General features: G+C 44.1%; 2 protein-coding genes across 3 annotated transcripts in view; one reads left to right on the plus strand and one right to left on the minus strand.

Moving 5' to 3' along the window:
- LOC309530761 (uncharacterized protein) overlaps positions 1–6,924 on the plus strand; it is a 146,218-nt gene extending 139,294 nt beyond the window's left edge. Inside the window, exons 2-3 of one of the 2 annotated variants that reach the window (XR_014218879.1) lie at positions 3,243–4,005; positions 4,759–6,924. Coding sequence is in view for 1 of the 2 variants with exons in the window: in XM_082219829.1 (XP_082075955.1) it covers positions 3,952–4,005; positions 4,759–5,199 (495 nt within the window). In the remaining variant the exon portion in view is untranslated. The remainder of the gene's footprint in view (positions 1–3,242; positions 4,006–4,758) is intronic. The other variant, XM_082219829.1, reaches the window with a different exon arrangement.
- DYNC1H1 (dynein cytoplasmic 1 heavy chain 1) overlaps positions 6,414–19,824 on the minus strand; it is a 62,842-nt gene continuing 49,431 nt past the window's right edge. The window contains exons 60-78 of the mRNA XM_082216404.1: positions 18,231–18,484; positions 17,963–18,097; positions 17,786–17,880; positions 16,355–16,529; positions 15,529–15,604; positions 14,935–15,095; positions 13,789–13,900; positions 13,640–13,700; positions 13,423–13,546; positions 12,746–12,859; positions 11,886–12,056; positions 11,279–11,496; positions 11,074–11,177; positions 10,407–10,618; positions 9,917–10,070; positions 9,263–9,405; positions 7,724–7,892; positions 6,968–7,095; positions 6,414–6,863 (exon numbers count right to left, since the gene is read on the minus strand). Coding sequence (XP_082072530.1) covers positions 6,735–6,863; positions 6,968–7,095; positions 7,724–7,892; positions 9,263–9,405; positions 9,917–10,070; positions 10,407–10,618; positions 11,074–11,177; positions 11,279–11,496; positions 11,886–12,056; positions 12,746–12,859; positions 13,423–13,546; positions 13,640–13,700; positions 13,789–13,900; positions 14,935–15,095; positions 15,529–15,604; positions 16,355–16,529; positions 17,786–17,880; positions 17,963–18,097; positions 18,231–18,484 — 2,735 coding nt within the window. The 3' untranslated portion in view covers positions 6,414–6,734. The remainder of the gene's footprint in view (positions 6,864–6,967; positions 7,096–7,723; positions 7,893–9,262; positions 9,406–9,916; positions 10,071–10,406; positions 10,619–11,073; positions 11,178–11,278; positions 11,497–11,885; positions 12,057–12,745; positions 12,860–13,422; positions 13,547–13,639; positions 13,701–13,788; positions 13,901–14,934; positions 15,096–15,528; positions 15,605–16,354; positions 16,530–17,785; positions 17,881–17,962; positions 18,098–18,230; positions 18,485–19,824) is intronic.

Consider the following 19,824-nt stretch of genomic DNA (forward strand, 5'->3'; position numbering starts at 1 on the left):
ACAAAGCCCAACTTGGAGTGAATGTATTGAAATTAATGAGTGTAAGTTAACCATGTCCATTCATTTCAGTGGGTCTACTCTCAATAGGACTAGCGCTTCAAAGAAGGTAGATGGTGCACATGCAGGCACACAAAGACATAGACCAGGGGTAGGCATCCTAAGGCCCATGGGCCACAAGCGGCCTGTTGTTGTTGTTTAGTCGTTTAGTCGTGTCCAACTCTTCGTGACCCCATGGACCAGAGAACGCCAGGCACTCCTGTCTTCCACTGCCTCCCGCAGTTTGGTCAAACTCATGCTGGTAGCTTCGAGAACACTGTCCAACCATCTTGTCCTCTGTCGTCCCCTTCTCCTTGTGCCCTCCATCTTTCCCAACATCAGGGTCTTTTCCAGGGAGTCTTCTCTTCTCATGAGGTGGCCAAAGTATTGGAGCCTCAGCTTCAGGATCTGTCCTTCCAGTGAGCACTCAGGGCTGATTTCCTTCAGAATGGATGGGTTTGATCTTCTTGCAGCCCATGGGACTCTCAAGAGTCTCCTCCAGCACCATAATTCAAAAGCATAAATTCTTTAGCGATCAGCCTTCTTTACGGTCCAGCTCTCACTTCCATACATCACTACTGGGAAAACCATGGCTTTAACTATACAGACCTTTGTTGGCAAGGTGATGTCTCTACTTTTTAAGATGCTGTCTAGATTTATCATTGCTTTTCTCCCAAGAAGCAGGCGTCTTTTAATTTTGTGGCTGCTGTCACCATCTGCAGTGATCATGTAGCCCAAGAAAGTAAAATCTCTCACTACCTCCATTTCTTCCCCTTCTATTTGCCAGGAGGTGATGGGACCAGTGGCCATGATCTTCGTTTTTTTGATGTTGAGCTTCAGACCATATTTTGCACTCTCCTCTTTCACTGTCACAAGTTTTTTTAATTCCTCCTCACTTTCTGCCATCAAGGTTGTGTCATCTGCATATCTGAGGTTGTTGATATTTCTTCCAGCAATCTTAATTCCGGCTAGGGATTCATCCAGCCCAGCCTTTCGCATGATGAATTCTGCATATAAGTTAAAGAAGCAGGGAGACAATATACAGCCTTGTTGTACTCCTTTCCCAATTTTGAACCAATCAGTTGTTCCATATCCAGTTCTAACAAGAGGCCTACAGGGGTCATTTAACCGGCCCACAAGCCACCCCCAAACTGAGCCACCTTCTCGGCGAGTCCCCGCGCACTGAGATAAACCAGCACAGCGCCTCGCTTCCGCAGTGCTGAAAATCGCGTCTGCGCAGATGCCGAAAATTGTGGGCGTGGGCACTCACGATCCAGCCCATGGAGGGATCTCCGCTGGAGTGAACCGGCCCAGGCGAGGTAAACCTTGCTGACCCCTGACATAGACATACACAGTTCGGGTTGTCGAGTCCTAGGCTTTGGCTCCTGAGACTCTGATTTTCTGCAGTCAAATGCTCAGGACAGCAAGTTTAAATGTCATGTTCATCTATAAGACCACCTCCTTCCTTTGAATTTTGGGTCTAGGAGTTTTGCAGTAGTATTTTAAAATGTGACTTAAAAAAAAATACCCTAAAACAGAGAACATTCCCCCCCTGCCCCTCAAAATGAGAATTTGTAGCATTCTCCCCACCCTGCAGCCAAAACCCCAAAGAACCCTGTTATTTCCACCTGCAGAATGTTGTTTGGTTTCATCCCCATTCAACTGGGCCACATCCCTTGCTTTTTGCATCAGTTTTCTCTCTCTTAAGAGTTGGCAACCCTATGGCATCATGAGGTACCATCTTGTGGCATCATCACGCCCAGCCCTCTGAGCGTCCAGCTTTGCAGTGTGAGAGACTTGGCACCGATACTAGATTATTAGTATTATTATTCATTAGTTGCTTTTCTAAAAAAAATAAATGACCCAAAGTGACTTATAAATGCTTAGCAAACTGAAACAACTTATTTCATCTCAACATTGCATGAGGCTCCTCTTGGTCACGCAGATGAATTCTGATGCATTTATTTGCACCTTGTACTAGCAAACAATTGAGAAATAAGCTCTAAGCTCCAGGTCACAGAACTCTTCTGCCGAGTCTTTGCTCTGCTGGTTGAGCTGAATTAGGAATCCCCCCCCCCCATTGATAACATGGAAGCAGGTTAAGCACTTTGCCTGCTCCAGTGCCTGCTTATTCCCTGGTACAGATTGCTCCTAACTATCTCCCAAAACACCTTATGGAAAGCAATTGATAAGTGGTTATCTTAAAAGGGCAGTATAATGGGTTTCCACGAGGCTATTAAATTACATTTTGCCTTTGGGCTCCAGAAAGTGAAGCTTTTAGCCAAGCGTTTTGTATCTTTGGGTTGCTGTGCATTTGGTTGTGTACTTAGATTGGCTAGCACTTATCTTCAAGGTTGCCGCTGGCCAATACACGTACACTATAGCAGAAAAGCAAATACAGTACTAAGCAGCAAAGGTCTCCCTTGAAAGCAGAGCACAGTCCAGAGGTCAGCAAACCTTTTCAGCAGGGGGCCAGTCCACTGTCCCTCAGACCTTGTGGGGGGCCGGACTATATTTTTTTGGGGGAGAAATGAACAAATTCCTATGCCCTACAAATAACCCAGAGATGCATTTTAAATAAAAGCACACATTCTACTCATGTAAAAACACACTGATTCTCAGACCGTCCGCAGGCCAGCTTTAGGAGGTGATTGGGCCGAATCCAGCCCCTGGGCCTACCCATGGAATACAGAATTGGAGACAAGAGCCTGAATCCAGCTCAGGCTGCTACAGTTTGTGGAAGGGTCTTTTATGGCGTCTGCTTGTTGCATTGGGCTGCTGTTGGACATAGCCTGCCCTGCACTGAATTTGAATGCAATAAGGGATTTTGTTCTTTCAGCTAGCAATGCCATTGTAGTAGAGTATTTTAATGAACTGTTAGCTATGAAACATCTCATAATGATTTGCAGCATCAACTTTGTATCCGATGCAGATACAGGTGGAATCTAGACACATATCAAAAAATGCTGTGAAAATGCTATTAAAAAGTTTTAAAATATATATTGAATTTGCATTTGGCTCATCATCTAGTGTCACTTTGGATAATGCACTTAAGATATATTTGTAGCTGTATAGTTGAGCACAGACAGGGATACAAATCTGCACTTTAAAGGGCTTGTTGGAAAAAGGAGGTATTCAGAGTAACTTATCAAGAGGTCAAAATCACTAGCTAAAGAATGTGAAAGTAGAGAATGTGTACCTTAAAGGTAAAGGGACCCTTGACCATTAGGTCCAGTCATGACCGACTCTGGAGTTGCGGCGCTCATCTTGCTTTATTGGCCAAGGGAGCTGGCGTACAGCTTCTGGGTCATGTGGCCAGCATGACTAAGCCACTTCTGGCGAACCAGAGCAGCACACGGAAACGCCGTTTACCTTCCCGCTGGAGCGGTACCTATTTATCTACTTGCACTTTGACGTGCTTTCGAACTGCTAGGTTGGCAGGAGTAGGGACCAAGCAATGGGAGCTCACCCCATCACGGGGATTCGAACCGCTGACCTTCTGATCAGCAAGTCCTAGGCTCTGTGGTTTCACCCACAGCGCCACCCGCGTCCCATATGTGTACCTTACTGGTACCTTAATGCCCTTGCATCTGCACTAGAGATAAGGCGTACTTGCGCCCCGTGCCTAGATTTACCCCCATTCTAGATGGCAAGGGGAAGTGCAGACAAGTGCTGAAGAATGGCAACTCTTGCATTTTACAGAAACATTTTGAAAACACCCTCCCAAATTGTAAAACAGGGGCAATTATTTTGCTAGAGGCAGCTAGCTAAAACTCCAAACTGTTCCTGGTATATAGGGACAGCTGGGAGCACATGCACACAGTGAACCTGCATAGTTTGAATGTGCTAAGCTTTGAGCAGTCAGGCTTTAACCATGTGCTATATACACATCAGAAAGTGTCTTATCCAAAACAGGTGCCGCCCAAGAGTGCGCTTTTGGCAGGATCCCGGGAGAGAACAAAACTTCAAGTAAGTTTTTAGTATCTATTCTGTGCCCTCCAATGGAATTTTGCTTTGCCAGCTTTGGCACCACTCCACTTTCATGAATACATCTGCAGAATGTGCTTTCAAACAAAAATGCATTCAACAGGTGCCTGTACTATATTGTATTATTAAAGTGGGATACATTCTTGCTTCCACCGTTAGGCTTAGATCAGGGTGGAATTTTTCCGAAGTTATCCAAGGTTGACTATTTAGTAGTAGTTCGTTCTCTGATTAATGCATCAGATTAATGCAACAGCTCTTTATATCATTCACACACAACGCAAAGCCACTAAGTGTGAATGTTTTAACCAGTTTGTTTAAAAAAACACAAGTTATCTCACAGGCTAGCAAATGAGCCACAGCTTAGTTTTCCAAAGCTTGGTTTCAGCTGCCCTTGCCCCGTGACTCTGTAGCATCTGGGTAGGGTGGCCAAACAAATCATGGTTAAACAAGACTAAACACGAAAGTCCTTGCATTGGCAGAACTTTTTAGTTGGATATTGGTGCCACATATTGGGTTGTTTTAAGAAACCATCGTTAGCATTCTGAGCTGGTTTCAGATGTTGAAACAAACCACCTTAGCTTGGGCTAAACAAATCACAGCTTAAGCGTTATGTACAAATCTGGGCTGTGCAACTTGATCCTGTCTAGTTTCAGAGACTCTTTCCCGAAAGTTGGCTGCTGAGAAGGAACTTTCCCTCTTGTTAAGTAAAGTCTTTTGCTGTGTCTGTTGCTTTAGTTCGTGGATCCTTATGATGGTGATGATGAAGAAATCTCAGGCAACTCCAGCAGTACTTTGGGCTCCCTTGAGTCGAGTAGGGTGATCTTTCTGAAGCATCTGAGCACGGAAGACAGTGTTCTTTCAGAAGGCCCAGAACCCCTCTCTGCCTTCACACCCATGGAAATCCCTCTAGTTGTAACTCGTGAGGATGAACCTCAGCTGATTGAAGCAGCAGAAGTATTGCAGATGACCACAGAACCTTCCTGGTTTCCTGGGCCAGTGCCAGGTCATTCAAAGCGTGCTGTTCTCTCTGAAAAATCACCTTGTGGTTTTGTGCTACACCCGATGCTGGCCGATTGTGATAATCTGCGTGAAATTCTTAAGGTCAAGAGGAAGGAAGGGAGGGCTGTCCTAGACAGTGCTGGAGAAACGCCAAGGAAAATACTGCGGATGACTTGAGTTCGTGTAGCCTAACTGCAATCTACCTATGTCTGTGGGTGAAAACAATGCCTGTTGTTAAAATAAATTAGGTGGAGCCCACACGTGTGCAAGTCTTTTTAACATTTAAGCACTTCATTGTTCTTGCAAGGCCACATTACACAAAAAAGGTAATCGCAAAAGTTATGGAAAGTTAGGAACACGTAGCACTAAAAAGGAAGTTCATACTAGAAGATGATTTCTGTCTTATCAGTGAGGAAGTAGTGTTTGTGAGAACATTTTTATACTGTTTCTCCATGCTGGTCTTCACAATAATAGTGTTATGAACTGCTGGTTATTGGGATGTCAAGGGCAAACATGGCATGATTCTGTCCTGCCTGAAAGCAGGCCACACTATACGCTGGTCATTATTTGAAGACCAAATGCCGGACTAGACAGCCTTGTTACATCAAACTAACCATCTATGTCCTAATCCCCAGCTGACTGCCTTGCTACTCCTGGCTTTGCTAGTGTCAGTTGCCTGGTAATAAAGGCAGTTTGGAAGATACCAAATCACAGAGAATTTACAAAGAACAATTGTTACCCCTTTAGTGCAGAAATCTCAGTAACACCATACATTTCTTGCACCCCACTGAAATAGCAGTATTCACCAGCCATTGTGCCAGAAGCAGCTGATGCCCCCTTTTCCCACTTAACAGAGCTTTCTTCACCTTGCTAACTTGATGTGTGCAATAGCCCATAGTGTTGTTTTAAATTATTTTAGTGCAGTTTTATTATTGCGAGCCTCCCTGAAGGTGGCTCACAGATTATAGATAACGAAATAAATAGCTCTAGAAAAGCGCCCCCCCCCAATCTGTTGCCCTCCAGTTGTTTTTGACTACAACAATTCCCAACCATTGGTCTTGCTTACTGAGGTTGATGGGAATCCAACAAGAGTTGGAAGGCAAGCTTGTTCTAGAGCCTGTTTTGAAATACTTACTGTAAAAGCTGAATTGAAAGAATAAATTTAGTCCAAGCTATCAGGTTGCCAAATGGCAGACCACATTCTACAGGTGGACTATACAACTCAAGCTAGCACCTCAGTGTGGACTCTCTCCTGCTATAGAGGCTATTTCAAGATAGGATTGCAGTACACTTACTTTTTGATCTTAGTGTATACAGACCTCTCTCTTTTGTTGGTTTATTCTCATGACAAGTGAATTAAGGCACTGAAAACCCCCCCACAAAACAAGAAATCGTGCTGTAAAGTTTTATTTAAGCATCTGACATTAGTACACAAATCTAGAACAATCCAAAAACAACAAATCCTTCTGACAAGTCTTTCCAGGTACTTTTCAAACATAAATCTTTCTTAGCCACCTCTATACAGCCATCTGAAAACTTAACTATGCCTTGCAGTCCAACAGTCAACATCTAAGCATGTTTCAGATACATCACTCTTACTCTCCTCTACATAACCATTTGACAACATAACTATGCTTTGCAGTGTTAAAACAGCCTTCTAGAACTAGATTTGAGATGCAAAAAAGCTTGAATGCTTGTTACAGGTTCCTTTTTTACTCAGTACACAGGACAGCCACGCCACGTTCATAGAAGCTACGAGGGTCTTCCTTGGTAGCAATTTCAAAGTCAACCGTGAAGATCAGATCAGCACGAGTGAAGTTCAGATAAACAGGTAATGTCACCTGCAAAACAAACAGGTTCAGTACAAGGTGAAGAGGAGGAAGTAAATCACGAGGAGAGCATGTACGACTGAAAAGCACAAGACTCAACAGATCACATTACTTACCACATTAGACTTTTTATCAGCATTTGTCTGTTTGATCCAGCGAAGCTGAGTTATGGGCAAAACCGTTGAAATAGCATTGGAAAGCGACAGCTTGTTGTTATTGCATGTGGCTCCCTGAAGCTTCAGGCCTATTGAGTTAAAAAGAGAGAGATGTTTAAACGTCAGCCATGAAGTATATTAAAGTCTGTTATTTTGTGGATTCACCATTTTATACAAAGTCTCCTTAGAGGCGAAGCACATAGAATTGTAGAGTTGGAAGGGACCCCGAGAGTCATCTCAACTCAAGTAACTATGACAGATGGCCATCCTACCTCTGCTTAAAAACCTCCAATGAGTATGTGTTCATTTCAGGAGGCTGGGATTTCATACATGCATGGCAGCTAGTCTTGGAAATTTGTCTGATCTTGGCATGGACAGAATGCAATATCACCTAACTGCATACATGAAGCCAAAGGAATCTGCAGATACCTGGAATCTTTGCCACAGCCACTGTGGCACACACCTGTCTCCATTAAAGACCCCGGAAGAGGTGTAAGATGTAGATCTGCACCCATACCCCCAAATGTTAATGGAACACCACTTCAGCACAATTGAATTCATGTGCAATCTAACTTCATGATCTTTTGCACACAAAATTACTTTGCCACTGTATACTCTGTATGTTGTGTTAACTTTTACACCCATTAAGAAACTGGAACGTTTCAGCATGAAGAGTATTTCCTCCACGTCACCCTTGAGACAGTAGCTCCAACTAACCTGTTACTCCAAAACTGCAAGCATCCAACACTGCGTTCTGAGTTGTTGTAACGTTGACTTCTAGGCAGAGTTCTTCAAGAGACCAGCTGTTGGCTTGAGCCACGTACTGCCTTGTAGCTGTGATGTAGGCCTCAGGTACAAATAGGCCTCCCAGGCATACATGGATGTTCTGTTAAGCAAAGCAGAGTTTGTTTGACACAACTTGATTCATTGGATCAGTACCAGAGGCCTGCAGGTGAAGACCTGGTGAGCAGGGCTGGGTGATATTGGCTTTTCAACATCACGGTGTATCCCCAGCCAAACATCGTGGTTTGGCGATACAGTGGTACCTCGGGTTACAGACGCTTCAGGTTACAGACTCCGCTAACCCAGAAATAGTACCTTGGGTTAAGAACTTTGCTTCAGAATGAGAACAGAATTTGTGTGGCAGCGGCGCAGGAGGCCCCATTAGCTAAAGTGTTACCTCGGGTTAAGAACGGACTTCTGGAACGAATTAAGTTCGTAACCAGAGGTACCACTGTATACCATGATGTTGAAAAAGCAAGGTGCATTGGCCTGCGAGACACCAGGTGAAATTGCCCCCGTTCTCACCTCAAGAACTGAGGCGGTTTCAGGCTCGCAGGCTGGGACAATGCAGCTCATTTGCGCCGCTCAGCTGAGGGGAGGGGAGGTTTCTTCCTCCCCCCAAGCTGAGACAGGCCCAGTGCTCTCACCATTCATGCACAGGACGTCGGGGCTCCTTTAACTGCTCGACTGAGGCAAGGGGCAGCTGCACACTCCTCAGTTGAGCAGATTAAAGATGCAGAGGGAGGAACAGACTGTATCAATGCCTCTCTGATACAGCTTGTTTCTCCCCTCTCCGTCATATGAGGGCAGAGTGGGATGACGGTTTCACTCAGTGATATTACCACCGGTGAAACTGCCGTCGCTCCCGAGTCCCTCTGCTAGCAGCGCCCGCTGGAGGAAGAAACTCTCAACTCCCAGGCCTGCTGGTGAGTCATATACAGACTTATTCTTCTCTCTCTTTGCCCAATCATTTTAGGTGCATACTCTGCCTTCCCTCTGACCCTGGAAGCTACTGGCCTCACCAGCCCCACAAAATCCCATGGATTTAAGCAGATCTGTGTGAATACAGACACCCACACTTCCTTAGCAGCACGCTAAAAATGAGGATATGCTATAGTCAACCCCTTCTCAAACAGCATATGAGAATATGCTATACAAGCGCGTATATATCACTGTTATGGTGAGATGTGATCCATATGGTGACAGCATTGTACATAACTAAAAAAGTGGTGCTTGGAAAACTATGGAAGAGACTTCATCAGTAGAGGGGTTACAGAACCAGGGCTTCACTGCTTCCCTAGCAATGAGCTGAGTGTATTTATTATCCTCTATCTTCTCCAAGGAACATGCTTTTCCACCCCTGATGTAGTCTTCATATTTCACATAAAAGTCAGAGGAGTTGAAACTCATCTCATGTGTATTCTCACATTACCGGTACTGAATTCAACCGCTACAAAACACTCTATTGCCTACCTTCAGTTCTTTTGCTCCACCTGCAGCAGCTGCCTGGGAGATGCTCTGTAGCTGCTTAATGCGCTCACTGAAGTCAGACACCCACTGGATGACTGTCATGCCAGCAGGCACAGTGTAGTGAGACCAGCTGCGAGGCAAGATGCCTAGAGAGAAAGTATAAAAACGCTGTACTTTTTGGGAGCAAAAGTCTAGTCACAACTGGATGGTCTCTCTCCTTCATTGATAGTTTCCCTATAAGCAAATCCTGAACACATTAAAAAAAGAAACACACGCACAAAAACAACAAAAACCAGACAGTAATTACAGCAATTAAATTACTTCATCATGGCATTTATGTTAACTTCCAAACACTCAACATTTACACTGAAAACTCTTGTGTGTAAAATGGAAAGATACTAAATTAAGCACCAGCGACTACAGAATCTATGGATGGGATTCTGTAACATGTGGGGGGAAAAACAACCACCAAGCTGGATTTATGATTTGGCATCAGGTTTAGCTGAATGTAGGTACTTGGTTTAATCCCATCCCATATGCACAACACCACAGCTAAGAAAGAGACCCCCTTAGACCTTCCATTTTCTTTCTTTCAGCAGCATCTTAATTCAGGAAGCTGTGTGTGTGCGCTTTAAACAATTGTTTAGAATAGCTCACCTTTCACTAGTTCATTAATAAGCGTCCGCAGATAGTTGGTCTGCTTCTTCTTCCCCTCGCACACTTGAACCACATCTGCAAGATCTTGACGAACGTCCTGAAGGAGTTTGGCTCCCATCTTCACTTCTCTCTCAAAGAATCTGAACAAAGGATCCTTGGTTTCCAAAGGAAGAGCAAAGTGTTAGTGAGTGGAGAAAATCCTGGCAACTAAGTTGTGAGAGCAGGAATATCCCAGCACTATCCTTCCTAGAACCACCATCAGTAACTTTACACATTTTGATTTTTGAAACCAAGACAATTTTGTCAATTAAGTATCACTGCCATCATCTAAGATGGGGAACCTGTAGCCTTCCACATATGGTTGGACTCTACCTCTCATCAGCTCCAGCCAGTATGGCAAAGGCTAGGGATTATGGGAGTTGTGGTCCAGCAGAATCTGGCCAGAACAACTTCCCCAGCTCTGCTGTACATACTAGGTTGCGTGTCTCACCTTGATATTTTCCACGGTACGTTTCAGGTGGTTCAGTGTCTGTGGGATGAGGTGGAGCCAGTTGGAAGCTGTGGTGTGCAGTGTTCGCATCCAACCTGGCCGACCATCCGAGGTGGAGTCTGTCCGTGCCTTCTTCTCGGTCTCAGCATAGGCCAAGTCATCCTCATCTTCTAGCATTTGCATTTTCAGCATTTTACTGATCATATCAATACCTGAAATGTACAGGGTGTGAAATGCTTAAGCATTTTAAAAAGGTTAAAGATTAACATACGTGTGCTAGCTGTAAGCAGGCTAACTTTAATCCAACCTTGAGCTTTGAAAGCCCTGCATATAGTTTAGGAATTTGATCCTATGCTATTAGTCGGTTCACAAATAACATTCAGCCACATATCCTCAAAGTGTGGTCCTGATAACTTCAGCTGATTAGATTGTGAGTAACGTTTTGGCTTTCAGGATTCATCCCTGCTGCAACACTTCAACCTCCCTATCTGGCTAAATTTGGTTCATGAGATTCATGCTGCACTAAGCCGTTAATTTTTTTAAACCCAGCTAATTCCGTAGTAACCAATGCAACATTTGCAAGCTTCTTTACGGAATCTTGTGTGGTTTAGCAAATATTGTTTAGACTCCGGTTAACACTGAACTACTGAAGTGAAGCATTTTTTACCCTGGGTGGTGAGAAGAACCTTCTCGGCATTGTTTGGAAGCCCGAGCCAGGATGGTGTTTGCGTATCTGGCAGCAACTCAACCCACTGGACAAATTCTTCACGCCTGTCGAGACAAAACGGCAGGTAATGACCACGTGGTCCACAGCACTGAGCAGTTTGAGCCAACCGGGCCCAGGCTTACTACTAAAGGCAGAACTTAAGTACCTGATTCCATCTGGCATCTGGATGTCTTTATGACCGTCAACCTTGCAGGCCAATTTGAATTCACTGTCAAAACTTGAAGTGGTGAAGAGGCGCTCCAGGAAACTGTTCAATAAACGCTGGTCAAATTCGTTATCAATGCGTCCTCCGTAAATCGACTGAGCCATCAGGGTCTTCAGCGCAGACCAGGGGATCTTGTCAGGAGAGATATTCTGGCGGCCCTGGAGGGGTACACAGTTTTGTTGTAATGGAGGTAGCTTTTGGGCAGTAAAAGTCTACAAAGCCAACATTATTACAAGTTAAGAACCAGTGTGGTAGGCTGGTCAGCATGTTGGAAGACCCAGGTTCCAAAATCTAGGACTAGGGAGACCCAGGTTTCAAAATCTTGCTTAGCGTAGCCATTTGCTGATCTTGGACAAGTTATTGAGTATTTAGCTTTACTTACTATGCATGCTGCCTTGAGCTCCCATTGAGGAAAGGCAGGATATGAATAAGTTTTATGAATGTGCTTTGCCTACTTGTTACAAATTACTTCTCCTTCATGAAAGCAATCCAGCCACATTCCCTTTAAGGCAGAGCGGTAAAGTGGAACGTCTGCAACTTCACTTGCCTTTGCTGTGTCATCCAGCCATGTATCCACTGTATCACATGCAGATCTTAGATCAGATTCACCGAACTCGTATTTTTTTGACCAGCCGAGAGGAGCATATCGGAGACGCTCTTGAATGATGGCATGGAACCAAGCAAGAAGGAAATAGAGACGAGCGCGCTCATTGGGTGACTAAGGAGGAGAGAGGGGGGGGGAAAATGTTTTGTCTTCTTCTTACATTGCATTCAAGAGAAGAACTGCATGCTTGAGATTACGACGAATAAACCCTTGTCCTTACTTTGTACATTTTTTAAAATTTTACGGATAACCTCCTGGAGCAAGCTTGCCAAAGGAAACAGGCACAGTAGGCAGCCTTAGGACTGTGCTAGTGAACACAAGGTATTGCATTTGGACATCAAATCAGAACAGATGGCCTGGTCATTGTGGATATTACACGTTTAGGTTGCCTCAGAAAGACTGCCTCAATGTTTGTCTACTTTGTGCAGGCTAGAGGGGCTTACTTAAGCTCTGCACTGTCTTCTCCCATCCTTCCTCAGATGCTTTGCGCTGTACCCGAGTGTCAGCAGAAGCAGAGGACCAGCACCATTCTCTCTGCAAGGTTGGTGTTAAGGAAACATGGCCTGGGAGGAGCTTTAACTTATTTCATTTAAATCAATGAATGGTCAAAAGGCCAGGAGGATGATCTTTCCAATGCAAGAATTAATGAGTAACTGGCACTCCCTTTTAGGTGGGAATAGGTGGGCTCTAAACTAAACTCTGATGGATCCCACCCCCCCCACTAGCACTTTTGGGAACCACCATATGCTGTCCCACTAATGCTTTGGCTAACTATAGGATCTGTTTATAATAAGACAGCTTACCTTGCACATTCTGGACACCGGAATGCTGCTGAAGGTTCTCAACATGTTGGCCTTTACCCCGGGGGGTGGTTCAAAGACAAAGATTCTCCCAGCCCTCAGCAAGTTCACAGGCACCTAAAACACAGAATAAGCCCCACTATTATGCACTAAAAGATGTCCCCTTCTTTCCCAGACCTCTGCAAAATGACTATGCCAGCTCAAATTCTGAATCTTAAAAAGAGTCATGCTTCTAGTATCAAGAAGTATCTTCATGTTAATAATAATAATAATAATAATAATAATAATAAACGGAGGAGAAAGTAAAGAACGTCTAGACATTTTTCATTTTGTCCCCGTTTACTGAGGTAATGTATTGAGACACTCAAGAAAACCACGTTGAGGTTTTATTTAAATAAAAACATTGTAGTTTATTTAAATAAAACTTTTTTAAAAAAAAAATCAGCATAAAAGTCAATTTATTATTTTCTATTCATTGCCATTAAGTTGATTTTAGTGAGGAGAAGGTTAATGGATTTTTTAAAAGGCTGGACAGAGAACTCACAGGTGTGTGTGGGGGGGAATACTATCTCTGTGTGTCTGTTTTACTGTGGCACCCTTCTCCCAGAAACAACAGTGCAGAAAGAAAAGGCTTGCAAAGATGCAGGTAATGACTAGGATTTTGCTTCCGAGCTGCTTACTTTTGGATTTATCTCCATTGTAAGGAAGAGTCTGAAGCAGGCATGAGGCTGAAGAGAATGTAGCTTCTTTTCCAGCTGCATCAGCCACCCAGGCGCCAGGTGGACATTCTTTAGCACGACCCATCTAGAAGAAATGGTTTTTTAAAAACGGATTAAGAAGTGCCAGTATACTTATTTGTACAATGCCAGAGTAAATGCCAGACAGAGCAGAGCCTACCTGCCTGACTTCACTGCTGTATTGATTGCCTTATCAGCTTGGTTAAATCCTTCAGCGGAACCTGCAAACGCGAAGTTTACAATTTAGAGGCGGAGTTTAAAGCTACATTCCGCAGCATTTGGAGTGACAAGGATGCCCAAAGGTCTCACCGATAGCAATAGAGGTGATCTGTGTGTTTTGCTCGGCAGCAAGGTCTTCAACACGCCCACTGGCATCATAGCCGGGCACTGAGCACATCAGCACAGGAGTATTAGGCTTCACCTAAAATCCAAGAAGGGTGGGGCGGGGAAAAGGAAAAAGGTAAAGGAATTAGGGTAGTTACAGGACAAAGCAGGTTTTCTTTTTTCAACACCCACAGGAGCTGATCATTACTTTTCTCACGTTTCGGCAGCACAGGGAGGACTCGAGGGGAACACTTGCGGGATTGTAACTGCACTCGGTAATAAAAGGAGGGGGTGGAATGCCTTGCACATTTCCAAACAGACCTCTCTTTCTTCACGTTCCCGCTGACTTGTGGGCATTTAAGGTATGTTCCGGATCTAGGTCAAGGTTCAAATCAAACCCCAGTTTTCCAATATAGGCTGAGATCCAAAGGCCTACTTGAGGTGTGCTGGGCGTCTTAGAAAATGGGGCTTTGTTTGAGCAGCAAAACCTGAGCCGTATCACACACTGCTTCTGAAAAGTCTGCAGAGTTTCAACAGTGTTTATGCTACGTGGTGCTGGACACTGCTGTTTTAAGATTCAGAAGCCTGAACTCCCAACAGGCACGCAGAACTAGAGTCAACCTTGTAGAAAAAGGCATGTTGTAATGCCACATAAAACCACCTTGCAAATTACAAGAGGAGGAAGCAGGGCTGCAAGAACTGCAGCCGACTGGGACACAGCGGCTGGCAGCCTGAGGAAACTCCATCTGCCTTGGTGCCTGCCCATAAAAACAAGTTTTGAGTAGGGTGATGTCAGCAGGTTCCACTTAGTGAGTTTCTCTGGGCCCTGAGCGAGAGGTCAGGAGGTATTTCAGAAGCAGAAGGAATTGCCACTGGCCTATATTTATTAGTAATTTGTATTAATGTAATATTTGCGTATGCAACGGTGCATTTTTCTAAAATCTCTGCTGTTTAAGCTGGCTGCTGTTGCTGCTTTAGCCTCCTGTACATTACATAGATTTGTTTTTTATATTAAGCGGTACATAAGTGGTCTAAACAAAACGGAGAAAGAGAGTTTAAGCAGCATGCCTGCAGAAGTTCCACCTGAGGTTCTGTGGAACGGAATGGGTGTGACTTAAAATCCCTACTTGCCTCTGTATCCACAATGTGTGCCAGGTCCAAGGGCTGCTCCATAATAGACATAAAGCTTTCTCCAAGGTTTGTGGAAACAAAATGATGCGCCATTGCCAGTAAGCGATCAGGGCGGAAAGCCTGGATCAGGAGCAAGCGATGGACGGCCTGCCCAATGGTTGCTGAGCAGAAGAAAAAAGGGGGGAGGGGTAAAAGTCATCAGGTAAAAGGCCTTGCAAAGGAGGAGTATGCTTCTTCTAAGACCAACTTTTCCCAGTAGGGGAATAGAGACAGTAACTGAACCCTAGAAGGACATAAGCTACCTTGGATGTCCTCAGGACAAAGCACATGACAACAGCCCTCACTTTCTGACCATGGATATGGTGTGCATACTTGCAGTCAATTCACACAGTATTTCAGTTGTAGGTGTTGCCAGGGGACAATTGCTACTTGCCACAGCCAAAGTCAGACGAATGGCCAACTACAATAGATGCCTTGTGCACGTAATACTGAAGCATCTTTCCCCAGAGCAGTAGAATAAATCTCCACATGCACCTGCTTTGCTTTTTCTCCAAATATACTTAAACTGATCCAGAAATGGAGTTCTTCACTTACTTGCAGGTTTGTCTTCTGTCCAAATATACGGCACAGTCTGCTCCGGTGAGCTGCTGTCCAGCCAAATGCAGAATTGCTGTGAATCAGGTGGAGATAAAGAACAGGAACCTTGTGTTAGACCAAAGACCACAATGGAGATACTAAGAGTGCGTCTGTGTGTGGGGGTGGGGTGGGGTGGGAGACTGACATGGAGAAACCGCACCTATATCACTACTACATATTAAAGTTGGATGTTGTACAATACACCCATCAGGCGGCTTTGGCTATCCAGTCCATGTACTGGAAGCAGTAAGTATGGAAGTGAAACACATTTGTCCTCCCCTCTACAAATTATCAGTGCAAGGAACAAGTGCCACATATTAGTAAAGGTAAAGTGACCCCTGACCGTTAGGTCCAGCTGCGAACGACTCTGGGGTTGCGGTGCTCATCTCGCTTTACTGGCCAGCATTCCGGTCATGTGGCCAGCATGACTAAGCCACTTCTGGCGAACCAGAGCAGCACACAGAAACGCTGTTTACCTTCCCGCTGGAGTGGTACCTATTTATCTACTTGCACTTTGATGTGCTTTCAAACTGCTAGGTGGGCAGGAGCAGGGACTGAGTAACGGGAGCTCACCCAGTCACGGGGATTCGAACAGCCGACCTTCCGATCGGCAAACCATAGGCTCTGTGGTTTAGACCACAGCGCCATCCGTGTCCCTGCCACTTGTTAAGGGTTCCCAATAAAGATAATGTCAAGGCTTCGGTATCGATAAGGCCCTCTCCCATTGCACCAGCAATTCATTTTTAATTTCAGTTTGGCAGCTTTGTTTGACGACAGTACTCACATCATCAGCTTTGACTTTGGAAACCAGATCCTTAAAGGCAGGAAGGAAACTCAATCTCATCATGGCTTCTAGTTGCTCCACAGTCAGGCCACTGATCTTGGGGAGAGGTGTGCTGCTGAGTACTATTTCTTTCCCTCTTAAGAAATGCTGGAATTCGGCATCATAGGTAGGCTCCCTGCAATTGGCAACAAAGGAAGGGCACGTTAGAGAACAATTCACTATTTGTGCTTATGGACAAAAGCAGCCCTTAAGAATGTGGGAGCAGATAAATAGTCAAAGTTGGGAAATATGGGAGAGACGCACTTTGAAAATGTTGTCTATAAGGATAAAAAGAAATTATTATAAATTAATTTGGAGATGGTATTTAACAGCAGTCAGATTAAATCAAATAAACAAGTAATATTCAGTGTTATGTTGGGAGGAAACGGAGAATTATGTTCACATGTGGTGTGGGTATAAATATGTACAATTTTGGGGGCAAAGGGTGTTTAAGGAGCTAACAGAAATCACTAGGTTAAATCTGACAAAGTCCAGAGGTAGCATTATTATCAATTTACGATGAGGTGGAAGGTACACAGGCTATGAAGGACTTGCTCACAAATTTATTGACAGCTGCACAAGTTATTATAGCTAGGAAGTGGAAGGGGCAAGCAGAATATAAAATGGAAGAATGGTACAAAGAGGTGTGGGATATAGCTGTGAATGATGAATTGACATGTGCTATTAAGGTAAGATGGGGAATATGCAGGAGAAATGATTTGGAGGAGATATGGAAGGTGTTTGTAGAATTTGTACTGTTAAAATGGAAAAGGGTCAAACTATCGCAAGAGGTGCTGAAATTTTGGGAAGTTGGATAGTTACAGTGGAATGGTCTCGGGGGTGGGGTGCACAATATTATTATTATTACTTTGTCAAAATGAAAAACAATTCTTTATATATATACAAAGAACAATGTGGAAACTGTTTGCCCACAAGATCACTTTACCCCACAGGGGCCCATTTGATCGCTATGATCGGTGGCTTGGCACTACTAGAACTGCCACCTAATACTCATTCCACATTTGTAAGCACTCGATCGTTTAATGCGGCGGCACCTGCACTTTGGAACTCCCTGACTATTCATATTTTCAGCACCTGCTAAAAACATTCCAGGCCTACCCAGAAAGTGGAGGTAATTTTAATCTGTTTTAGTATTTTAATTTTTGTATGTTTTAAAGTAGGGTTATGGATCTTTCTTGATTATATTGACTTACCTTTTTGTAAACTTCCGTTGCAGTTTATTAGGCTATACTGAGTTGATTTTACAAATGGCACCTTTGCAAAAAGGCAGGGTATGCCTTACTTTTAAAGAACTGCCACGACACACTGCCTACATTTGTAAGAGACTGAAGATTGGGCCACCTATTGAAGAAGAGAGAATTGTATGCTTACCCAATAGTGCCTTTCAGTTTTATTCTGGCCAACAGCATAGCGAAGGTTATGTGGTCTTGATGCAGCATGCCACGTGCGACTCTGTTGAAAGCAACCTATCAGTGCAAAACGAGAAAATTAGTTTCATCTCCTACTGATAACATGGAACTGTTTTAACTTGATATGGCTTTTCCGAACCTGGAAGAGATCCTTTGTGATGATGGAAAGACGCTGGGTATGGTCCGTTATCCCCTTCAGATTCGGGTTCTCGTACAAGACATTGTGATAGATATCCAGGAAAAACTGGAGGGAGTACTGGTACAAGAAATGTATCTAAAGAGGGAAAAACACAGTCACACAGCAGCAAAACCAAGCCACTTCTGTACCTGTGGCATCTTATCATGTTGTGCAACAAAAATGGCTAACAGGTAGAAGAAGGCAAGGCAAGCCAGTCGTGCTTTTGTACCTGTTTTAGCGACTCCATTGTGAAATAGATGCTGCTACAGGCAGTAGAAAGTGGGAGATACTGCTGAGACACAGTCTCCACCTCCTGCATGACAATATCGGTTTCTTCAACTTTCCTGGTGACCTCAGCCGCCTCTTTCTTGAGGTTCTCCAGTGTAGTAATGATGGTGTCGTCATCCAAGATCCGACCCTTCACTTCATTGAGGGCTTGGAGAAGCGACTTCTCTAACTGCCGCAGACGCAGCTGGAATTCACCTTTGGGTAGAGGAAAAAAGTCTTAAGGACAGTTCGAGCTATGCACCGCGAGAATCCAAGAACTCTGCGACATCCCCTGGAAATTCCTTTCAGCCACAGAGCAACATCAGCGCAGTCCTTAATTTAATTAGGCTTCTTTAAGGGTGAACAGATTCCATCAGTTTTACTTCCACTGTTGTTATGAAAATGACAGGTCAGCAGAACTCCACCTGCACAATGGGGGCTTTCCTGGCTCCTTCCACTCACTATAGCTCCCTGTGCCCCTGCAAGTTGTTTTGAAGGTTGAGGAACCCCCTGGAATAGCATGAGGCAGGCCAGAGCGGAATGGGGAAGCCTGAAGAATTCAGCGGCCACCACTGGATCCAAGCCGATATCCCTTGGGTTCCAATCAATCAGATTTCAGAAGGCTGGTAACAGATTGCCCTCACAAGACTATTTAAAAATATAAAGTCCCTCACTCTTGGGCCCTTGAATGAAATTGAAGAGTTTGCAGAGTAACCCCCACATCCCGCAATTCTAGGTTTTTAAGATTATAAAAGCCACGTTTTTATTCAAATATTTGTACAATTACAAATAAACATTCAATATATGTCAGTGACAAGGCACTTCATTTTCTAATTCAACTCATTGGGTGGACTCTAGACACATAAAAAACGCTGTGCAAATGCTTTTTTAATGAAATGTTTTGTATTGAATTTGCCATAAGCTCACCATCTAGTGTCACATTTGTATACAGTCATACCTCGGGTTGTGAATATGATCCGTGCAGGAGGAATGTTCACAAGCCGCAGTGCTGCGTCTGCGCATGCGCGTGATGCAATTCGCCGCTTCTGCGCATGTCATTCCGGTACTTCTGGGTTCAGCGTGGTCCACAACCCAAAAACACGCAACCCAAAGTGTTTGCAACCCAAGGTATGACTGTAATGCACTTAAAACATTCTGTTTGCAACTGTATAACAGTCCTTTGTGTCATCGGCTTGAAAACATTAAAAATAAAGTAACAGAAATCTCCCTCAGCCTGAAAGATGCTGGAAAATGCACCCGTGAAAGAATGAGATTCTGACATTCTAGTGAACATACCCAGTGCCTTTTTTTCTAAAAAAAATGTTTAGGGGTACTCTCATTTTCCTACTCATATTGAAATACTGCCCCTCAATGAGGCAAAACTTAAGATTCACAAAATGTTTAGGGGTATGCATACCCCTGTGTACCCCCAGAAAAAAAAGGACTGAACATACCTGTGTGTATGCAAAACTATACAAGCTGGGTCAGAATGCAGCAGAGGGAGATTCTGCAAGTATCTCAAGTTTGTTTTAAGGCCCACCAACAGTAATAAGTTC

Source organism: Podarcis vaucheri (genome assembly GCF_965113315.1).
Source record: "Podarcis vaucheri genome assembly, chromosome: 1".
Lineage (NCBI taxonomy): Eukaryota > Metazoa > Chordata > Lepidosauria > Squamata > Lacertidae > Podarcis > Podarcis vaucheri.